The sequence below is a fragment of the Oncorhynchus gorbuscha genome, linkage group LG01, assembly GCF_021184085.1.
Source record: "Oncorhynchus gorbuscha isolate QuinsamMale2020 ecotype Even-year linkage group LG01, OgorEven_v1.0, whole genome shotgun sequence".
Lineage (NCBI taxonomy): Eukaryota > Metazoa > Chordata > Actinopteri > Salmoniformes > Salmonidae > Oncorhynchus > Oncorhynchus gorbuscha.
In genome coordinates this window covers 111,155,558-111,166,523 of record NC_060173.1, presented here as the reverse complement: position 1 = coordinate 111,166,523, position 10,966 = coordinate 111,155,558, and the positions used below count along the sequence as shown (strand labels likewise).

The 10,966-nt window shown below is 39.3% G+C and overlaps 1 protein-coding gene across 1 annotated transcript; it reads right to left on the bottom strand.

Annotated features, from left to right (window-relative positions):
• Nucleotides 1–8,089: 8,089 nt before the first annotated feature.
• LOC124030949 (trace amine-associated receptor 13c-like) lies at nt 8,090–10,599 on the bottom strand. Its single transcript, XM_046342068.1, has one exon. The coding sequence runs from the start codon at nt 10,538–10,540 to the stop codon at nt 9,593–9,595; it is 948 nt and encodes a 315-aa protein (XP_046198024.1). The 5' UTR covers nt 10,541–10,599; the 3' UTR covers nt 8,090–9,592.
• Nucleotides 10,600–10,966: the final 367 nt, after the last annotated feature.

Sequence of the window (10,966 nt, the reverse complement as noted above, 5' to 3'; positions counted from 1 at the left end):
ATTATGCCACAAGAGGTCACAAGATGTCTCTTCACAGTCCCCAAGTCCAGAACAGACTATGGGAGGCACACAGTACTACATAGAGCCATGACCACATGGAACTCTATTCCACATCAAGTAACTGATGCAAGCAGTAGAATTAGATTTAAAAAACAGATGAACAAAAGCACCTTATGGAACAGCAACACAAACATTGGCACAGACACATGCATACACACACACATACGATAACATACGCACTATACATACACATGGATTTAGTACTGTAGATATGTGGTAGTGGTGGAGTAGGGGCCTGAGGGGGCACAGTGCGTTATGAAATCTGTGAGTGTATTGTTATGTTTGAAATTCTATAAACTGTCTTAATTTTGCTGGACCCCAGAAAGAGTGCAGCATCTAATGTGGATCCATAATAAACACAAATACAAATATATGAAACAACAACACAAGGTAATGGATATACAACACATCATTCTTGTTATTGTTATTGTAACGGCGTTCGTCTGTTGAAGAAAGAGAGTCGGACAGAAATGCAGCGTGTTGGTTACTCATGACGTTAATGAAAGAAATGACGGTACATGAAATAACTGAAAGACGAAAACAACAAACGGAACGTGAAACTAATTACAGCCTATCTGGTGAATACTACACAAAGACAATCACCCACGAAATACAAACGAGACAACGATAAGCACCTGACTCTGATTGAGAATCGCCTCAGGCAGCCAAGCCTAACACCCCTAATCAGCCGCGATCCCAAATAATACAAACCCCAATACGAAAACAACATATAAACCCATGTCACACCCTGGCCTACCCAAACATATAACAAAAACACAAAATACAATGACCAAGGCGTGACAGTTATTTTAGAGTGGTACAATAAGGGATCACACACAGCAACATAGCGGTCAATAGATATCAAGACCAAACTGCCCAGAGATAAAGAAGTACAACAACTAGTGATGTAGAAATAAAATATATTTCCCAAAAAATCCAGCATGTTTCCATTACTGCTATCATCGTTACTCGTATCACAATCAGTCCCACCAGGAGATCTGCCACAGCCAGAGAGAGAATGAGCAGGTTGGTTGGAGTGTGAAGCTGCTTGAAATGAGAGATGGAGATGATCACCAGTATGTTCAAAAATACTGTAACTGCTGAAATCAATGAGAAGAAGATGTACAGCCATATCAATTAAGCACATGTTATAACAATGTGGCACACAACGATTGGTTGATGCATGCAACGTCTGAGAAGTGAAACGTGACCTTTCTCTCCAGCCACCAGTGTTGGTTGACCAATGCATATGAGAAGTATAGAGAGCAGACCAGACTGTGAATACGTCTATGAGTTTGGCTATCACAGACGCGATAAATGGCAAATATCAGACGTGCGCCTTCTAACCATTTGGATGGACACCAACTGACATTACATTCTCCAAATAGCCTTTCTCCGCTCGCTTGAGAACTAAATACTGAAGCAAGTCGAGATCGGATCATGGAAACACTGTGCCTTTTGGGGAAATATTTTCAGAAAAGTAGTGCATATTTTATTTGAAAAGGTCACTTTAAAACACTGCCTTGCAAAAGTATTCATCCACCGTGGCGTTTTTGCTATTTTGGTGCATTACAACCTGTCATTTACATTTCTTTTAATTAGGATTTCATGTAATTGACATACACAAAATAGTCCAAATTGGTGAAGTGAAATTTAGAAAATAACTTGTTTCAAAGAATTCACCTAAATAATATCTGGTGCAACCATTTACCTTTAGAAGTCACATAATTAGTTAAATAAAGTCCACTTGTGTGCAATTTCTAAGTGTCACATGATCTGTCACACGATCTCAGTATATATACACACCTGTTCTGAAATGTCCCAGAGTCTGCAACACCACTAAGCAAGAGGTGCCATGAAGACCAAGGAGCTCTCCAAACAGGTCAGGGACAAAGTTGTGGAGAAGTACAGATCAGGGTTGGGTTATAAAAAAATATGCGAAACTTTGAAAATATACGAAACATCCCACGAAACATCCCACGGAGCACCATTAAATCCATTCTTTAAAAAATGGAAAGAATATGGAACCACAACAAACCTGCCAAAAGAGGGCCGCCCACCAAAACTCAAGGACCAGGCAAAGAGGGCATTAATCAGGATGGCAACAAGAAGACCAAAGATAACCCTGGAGAAGCTGCATAGCTCCACAGTGGAGATTGGAGAATCTGTCCATAGGACCATTGTAAGTCGTACACTCCACAGAGCTGTGCTTTACGGAAGAGTGACCAGAAAAGGCCATGTCTTAAAGACAAAAATAAGCAAACACGTTTGGTGTTCGCCTAACGGCATGTGGGAGACTCCCCAAACACGTGGAGGGAGGGACTCTGGCGCAAAAGCAACACCTCTCATCACCCAGAGAACGCCATCCACACAGTAAAGCACGGTGGTGGCAGCATCATGCTGCAGGGATGTTTTTAATTGGCACGGACAGGTTAACTTGTCAGAATTGAGGGAAATATTGATGGCACTAAATACAGGGACATTCTTGAGGGAAACCTGTTTCAGTTTTCCAGAGATTTAAGCTGGGACGGAGGTTCACTCTCAAGTTTTCTGTTTTTTGTCTTATTTCTTGTTTGTTTCACAATAAAAATATTTTGCATCTTCAAAGTAGTAGGCTTGTTGTGTAAATCAAATTATACAAACCCCCCAAGAATCTATTTTAATTCCAGGTTGTAAGGCTACAAAATAGGAAAAATGAAAGGGGGGTGAATACTTTTGCAAGCCACTGTATAAAGAGCACATAGTGAAAGGCTGGTAATGGCTCACATCAACACCATTATCACAGAAACCCTATTCCCACTCCAATTTGCATACTGCCAGATCCACAGATAATGCGATCTCTATTGCACTCCACACTGCCCTTACCAACCTGGACAAAAGGAATACCTACTTGAGAATGCTGTTCATTGACTACAGCTCAGCGTTCAACACCATAGTACCCTCAAAGCTCATCACTAAGCTAAGGATCCTGGGACTAAACACCTCTCTCTGCAACTGGATCCTGGACTTCCTGATGGGCCGCCACCAGGTGGTGAGGGTAAGTAACAACACATCTGCCACGCTGATCATCAACACCGAAGCCCCTCAGGGGTGCGTTATCCTGATCACCGACAACGACGAGACAGCCTATAGAGAGGAGGTCAGAGACCTGGCAGTGTGGTGCCAGAATAACAACCTATCCCTAAACGGAACCGAGACTAGGGAGATGATTGTGGACCACAGGAAAAGGAGAACCGAGCACCCCCATTCTCATCGACAGGGCTGTAGTGGAGCAGGTTGGAGGACGTTGAGGACGTGTGGTTGGCTATACGGCCAAAATACCACAGCTAAGGGCTGTTCTTTGGATACACACCCCTGAGGTGCCTTATTGCTATTATAAACATGTTTTTGTCACACCTGATATGGTCTGATATATCACTGCTTTCAACCAATCAGCATTCAGGGCTCAAACCACCAAGTTTATAATTGTAATTATTAAATCCTGTTTGAGTGATGAAAGTTGGACGCAGGATATCTAATTCTCTATGAAAAAACACTTGAACAAACTTTTTTCCCACCCTAAAAATGTATAATAATAAAAAAATCATTGGACAAATTTCAAAAGATGTGCAGTTATTGTGTCAGATGTCAAGATTACAGACCACTGTAAATGGCCTATTTGCGAGATTGACTTGTTATTCCAATAGGCATAGGCTAGAGACTAAAATCTGGGTTAATAATTGCAATTCCACTTGGTTTGCTGAGCTAGTAACCTATAGCCCCTTATAGGCCAACATCACATTTCAGGGAAAAGTCCAGAATGAAACTGACATTAAATGTGGAGCAGAAGATGTCTGACCATGATCACAATTCATAACTTCCAATTGAATTAATTGAACAAGGCCATTAATAACAGCCTAATAACACAAGGCTACAACAATAAACTGAAGTTATGGGCTATTCATTAAATTGTTTTTTTTTCCGGCTCCAAGTAGGCTACACAAGTGGCACTTGTGGGTGACAGGGAAAATGACAGGGAAAATGTATGGAGTGAAATCTACATTCTTTTGTTTAGGAATGCAGTGAAGTAAAAGTAGTCCAAAATACCCCCAAAAATGACTTAAGTATTTTTACTAAAGTACTTTACACAACTGCTCCAGCGATATCATCATTTCAACATATTTATTGTATCAAATGGAAAGATACAGTAGCCTACAATGGCATATAAATGAATTGACTATTTGATGGCCAACAGATTCAATTATACAACAGGTGGGTCTAATCATGGATGCTGAGTGATTAATCCCCCGCATCGTAGCCAGTGTTAATTCCAAGTTTCTACCAGCTAAGCTATGACATTGAAATGCCTATTTACCCTGTTCTATCTCGCTGCACAATCCACTCTCATCAGCCCAGCCAGGCAATTTATAAACTGAATCTCCACTCTAAAAAGTATGTATCTCACATGTCTTTTAGGCATTTGGTTTTAAACAGAGGAGATTTGTATCAAACTTGCTGTCTGTCTCCCCGACATTTGTTTAGGTATTCAAATTCGATCGGCAGTTGTCCCACTGTAACGGTTTTCATGTGGTGAAGGAGAGTCGGACCAAACTGCAGCTTGTATATTGCGATCCATGTTTAATAAAACAAACGTAACACGAATCAAAACACAAACTCAACAAAACAATAAACGTAATGAAAACCGAAACAGCCTAAACTGGTGCAAACTAACACAGAATAAGGCCATCAAGACACTAAGGACAATCACCCACAACACAACCAAAGAATATGGCTGCCTAAATATGGTTCCCAATCAGAGACAACGACAAACACCTGCCTCTGATTGAGAACCACTTCAGACAGCCATAGACTTACCTAGAACACCCCACTAAGCTACAATCCCACTACATACACACCACATACAAAAACCCATGTCACACCCTGGCCTGACCAAATAAATGAAGATAAACACAAAATACTTCGACCAGGGCATGACACCCACAGTAATGAACGTGTCAGGAGTTGGGACAAGACAGTCAGGCAGACTCAGCCAGTCAAAATCATGAATCAGCTGACGTCATCTGTATGGATATATACAAAGAAATGTAAAACTAAACGAAATGCAGCTAGTTTGTGTTTCCAGCTTGAATTTGAAGTTATTGTGTTAGCTGTGTTGTTGGCTAGCTCCTCTGAACAACAGTTTCCTGATGAGAGAGAGCACGTTTTCTACGCCAGGTGAAATCGTACATTATTAGCTCATTATTATGGATGTATACAAATAAATGTAACTAGAAAAAGACTTAAACAAACACAAATGTAGCTTCTTTGCTGTTATTCTGGCTGCACTGGATGATGTGACTGTAAATCAATCAAATTAAATTGTATTAGTCACATGCGCACAATACAACAGGTGTAGATGTAGACCTTACACTGAAATGCTTACTTACGAGCCCCTAACCAACAATGCAGTTTAAAAAATACATGTAAGAATAAGAAATAAAAGTAACAAGTAATTGAAGCAGTAATGTAACAATAGCGAGACTATATACAGGGGGTACCTGCACAGAATCGATATGCAGGGGCACCGGTTAGTTGAGGTAATTGAGGTAATATGTACATGTAGGTAGAGTTATTAAAGTGAATATGCTCAGATGATAACAACAGAGAGTCGCAGCGGTGTGGAAGAGGGGTGGGGGGGCAATGCAGGTAGTATTGGTAGCCATTTGATTAGGTGTTCAGGAGTCTTATGGTTTGGGGGTAGAAGCTTTTTAGAAGCCTCTTGGACCTAGACCTGGCACTCCAAAACCACGTGCCGTGCTGTAGCAGAGAGAACAGTCTATGACTCGGGTGGCTGGAGTCTTTGGCAATTTTTAGGGCCTTTCTCTGACACTGCCTTGTGTAGAGGTCCTGGATGGCAGGAAGCTTGGCCTCAGTGATATACTGGGCCGTTCGCATTACCCTCTGTAGCGCCTTGCGGTCGGAGGCTGAGCAGTTGCCATACCAGGAAGTGATGCAACCAGTCAGGATGCTCTCGATGGTGCAGCTGTAGATCCTTTTGAGGATCTGAGGACCCATGCTAAATCTTTTCAGTCTCCTGAGGGGGAATAGGTTTTGTCGAGCCCTCTTCAAACTGTGCTTGGACCATGTTAGTTTGTTGGTGATGTGGACACCAAGGAACTTGAAGCTCTCAACCAGCTCCACTACAGCCCTGTTGATGAGAATGTGGGCGTGCTCGGTCCTCCTCCTCCTTTTCCGTAGTCCAAAATCATCTTCTTTGTCTGTGCAGTCAAAAAGTAAAGGTTCCTGGAGGATCCTTTAGGGTTCTTCAAATAACCCCTTTTAATGGATCCTTGAAGAACCTTTTGATGAACATTTTGTAGTTAAGTTTTTAACTACTCCCCCCTCCCCTATTATTATTATTAGTAGTAGTAATATGCTTAACAATTAAAACAATAAAACAATATTTTATCTGTCAGTGTTTATTAGGATTTTAGAGTTAAAGCAGAATAAAAAAATCTAAATGATGTAAACTCCCACCAGAACCTCAAGTACAATGGATATACCCTCTGGCATGTTGATGTTAATGTGTTGATGTTCTCCGTTTCCATAGACAGAATGATTTTTGATAGAACAGATTTCCTGTTATATACCTCGGAGGTGTAGGGAGGATGAAGTCTGTGAATTCAACAAATAGAAATTATACAGATGATTAACATAAAACACCTCAGATCTAATTTATCTAAAGCATCCAGTACTTTGTTGCTGCTATATCAGTTCTAGCGTGTTAATATGTTTTATGGATAAAGGGTTGGAAATGGGTGTCTCCATAATGACCATCTAAATAGCCTGCCTACAACTGGTAAAAAGTTGACACCACGTTCGTGCATACTGCTCTGCCGTAACTCAGCAGCAGTGCTCTCTCACCCAGTGCTCTCAACACACACACACACAGCCCTCAGGCCCTCCCCCTCCATACTCCTAAACACTCACTCACTCACTCACTCACTCACTCACTCACTCACTCACTCACTCACTCACTCAGAGCCTGCACACTGCCTGATAGTCAGCAGCAGGTCACAGTGAAATATATACAAAATATAAAAAATAAACACAAATGCCATGGCATTGACCAATACATTTTCACCCGTGACATTGTTTTCAAAGTAGCCTAATTTTACAGGAAACCCAAGGACATGGCAACCCTGATAGATGACCGCAGTATGAGTCATAATACCCATAAAAACTAATGGTCAAACAAGGAAATTGTTCTGATCCTTTTTCCACCCTTCATTTTTCCCATACAGGATTTTAGAAACACTTAAAATAAGGGTGGTGTTTCGTGTAGGCCACCCTGGCATCCGTTTTGATAACCATGTACATCTCTCTAGGACATGGTGACTTTAATCAATATATTCACCTGTATTTACCCAACAAAAAGGAAATGCTAATTAGCTGCTAATGTGGCTATCATTATGAACTACAAATGTCATAATGATCTGGACAAGATTGCTGAATCGAGGCAAAGGTAAAAATCTCTAGATTAACTATCTAATGTTAGCTACATTTTGTAATTAATAAATTGGGAAGATTTCTGTAAATTGATAATAAACACACAACAACACAGTATGTTAAAGGAAATATACTGAACATTTTATTCCGAAACAGTCACACTGTTTTAGTAGTGTGCTGAAGAAAGTAATGAGTTTAGGGTGTGCAAATAGACTTTACTAATGATTAGTAAATGGTTTACAATTAAATTTATTCAACATTTTGTGAATCATCATTACATACTAGAAAAGTTGTTTATAAATGTGTAAATAACTGGCTTACGAAAACCAATGAGGGAGTAATGATAAAGTATGGACAAACAATTTACTAATCCATTACAAATGCTTCATTACAAGGTGATATTATAAAGTGTTCTTTATATTTATCTTTATATTAATTCAGAGATCTGCTCTGGCGTGACCCCCGACCTGGCAGCACACTGACAGTGATGAAGTAAGTCATGTGTTTATGGTCTGCAAAATGACTTTACTAATGAGTAGTAAACGGTTTATAATTACATTTATTGAACATCTTATGAACTTATGAATCATTATTACATACTTAAAAAGTTGTTTATAAATGTGAAAATAACTACCTTACTAAAACAATGTGGGGGTAATGATACATAACTATTTACTCAACCATTCTACATGCTGTAATAAAAGGTGTTATTATAAAGTGTCAGCAATCTCTATATACATTCAGAGTAAACAGCATCTGAAAGAGCTGCTCTGGTGTGACCCCTGACCTGGAAGCATTAATGGAGTGAGAGCAGTGGTAGTGTTCATAACCAGTGTGTTGAGGTTGAAGTGTCTACTTCAGTCTTCTGCCCTGTTGTGTTTAATCATTATTCCATATAGTAGTTATTTATAAAAGTGAGAATACCTAGCTGACTAATATTTAACAAATGTGGGAGTAATGATGAATAAATGGTGAACAAACTGTAAATGATTACAAATGGTTTAAAGCTGAACATTATTATAAAGTGTTACCCACAATTTCATATTATTACATTTTACAACTACTTACCCAATACACCATTGAGTTAGACTTGGTTGTTATCTGATATCATAAAGAATTGCACATTTCAACTTTAATGTACTTGTTTAAGGCATTGTGTCCCAAATGAGCCACTAGAGGGTAATGTTTAACAACATATAAGACTGAGTGTACAGAACATGACATAGACTGATCAGGTGAATCCAGGTGAAAGGTACAATCCCTTATTGATGTCACCTGTTAAATCCAATTCAATCATTGTAGACGAAGGTGAGGAGACAGGTAAAAGAAGGATTTTTAAGCCTTAAAACAATTAAGACATGGATTGTGTATGTGTGCTATTCACAGGGTGAATGGGCAAGACAACATATTTAAGTGCCTTTGAAAGGGGTATGGTACTAGGTGCCAGGGGAATTGGTGTTGATTGTGTCAAGAAGGGCAACGGTGTTTTTCACACCCAACAATTTCCTGTGTATTAAGATTGGTCAGTCACCCACAGCACAAAGGATTGGAGTCAATATGGGCCGGCATCCCTGTGGAACACTTTCGACATCTTGTAGATTCCATTTCCTGACAAATTCAGGTTGTATTCAGGTTGTATTGAGGGCAAAAGAGGGTGCAATTCAATATTAGGTTGTTGTCCCTAATGTTTTGTACACTCAGCTTATAATTACTTATGACATCCTCAAAATGTGCTTTCAGAAAACGCACAAACTATTTACCATTAAATAACATGGCACTACCACAGGCGTTGGTATTTGGAATATACAACCCAAAATGACTACAATGTCTTTTATAAAACAAGCTTATACCTTCTTATGCCTTCTCCAAGTCATTCCAATCCACCCAAATCATTCTGTATCAACACCACATGTATCTATGATGACAACACAGAGATAAGTAATGAAAGAATATTGTTACATGAAAGAAGCAATTACAACAATTTTATAACAAAACCATATCAAACCTGTTTGTCAAATCAAATTGGGGAATAAAAACATAAGAACTATGAACGCATAAACTTCAAAGTTATAATAAGTTTAGCTGTCAATTTGAACCATGGATAAAAGAAAGCATAAATTATTGGATTAATTAAGGAATTAACAAGTGGCAGAAAGCAGATGATGGATGATGATACATTTTCACCAAAAAAAGAAAGAAAGAAAGAAACAGGAGATGGAGTCCAACATATGAGATAGTTGAAAACAACAATAGAAAGAGTTTTTGTTGCTTTTCTCTCAGACTTATTTTCCTGTACAGTTTGAACACCAGCCTCTTTTGAAAATACCTTTCTGGCCTGTGATCTGGCCACCACAAAGATTTTTAAATAAAGTGTTATAATAATAGCGCAAGGGACAACCATTTTAAGTGCAAGGCTAATGATATTAACCCAATTGAACCCTTCAAGAATAAAACATTCTTTCAAACACCTACTTGGTACCTGTACATTTACAAAGTTTTTTATAATAGCAGCATCGTGTATGATACAACAACACCAGTTAATGGATATAGAACACATTGTTCTTGTTATTGTTATTTTAGAGTGGTACAATAAGGGATCACACACAGCAACATAGCGGTCTATAGATATCAAGACCAAATTGCCCAGAGATAAAGAAGTACATAAACAAGTGATGTAGAATTGAAACACACAGAAATGTTCCCCAAATCCCCAGCATGATTCCATTATTGCTACCGTCGTTACTGGTAACGCAAACAATCCCACCAGGAGATCTGACACAGCCAGAGAGAGGATGAGCAGGTTGGTTGGAGTGTGGAGCTGCTTGAAGTGAGAGATGGAGATGATCACCAGTACGTTCAAAAATACTGTAACTGCTGAAATCACTGAGATGAATAAGTAGATTGCTGAGTGAATTGAAGTCAATGGCAAAGCCTTTCTGCAAGAAGAATTTCTGTCTTGAAAACAGTATTGAACATCTTCGAGTTCCTCCATCTGTAGTAAAATATCAAAGTGCTGAGATAATCCTGCTCCTGTTTGGTCCTGTAAGTGACCCTGTCAGGTCCGCCTTCTGACAATCTCTGAGCTCTGCCTCTCTATTTATCCATGACTGACTGACTGACACCCCCCCCCCCCCCCCTCCACAGGAGCCTCTCTGCACACACACGAACACACACAAATAATTGATGAAAACATGATGTAATGTATGACGTGATTGGATGTTGTTGTGCCCACCAAGCCTGTCCTTCAGTCTCACTGATTGTTAGATATGAGTGTAAAGATACATGTTCTAAAATACTGAGCATTATAATGGGGACGATTTTGTTCTCCTATTTCCACAATGTTTTATTAATAGCCAGAGATTTGAATTTAAAATTATGTAAATCATGGTTATTTCATTTATAATTGGGCTGATTCAAA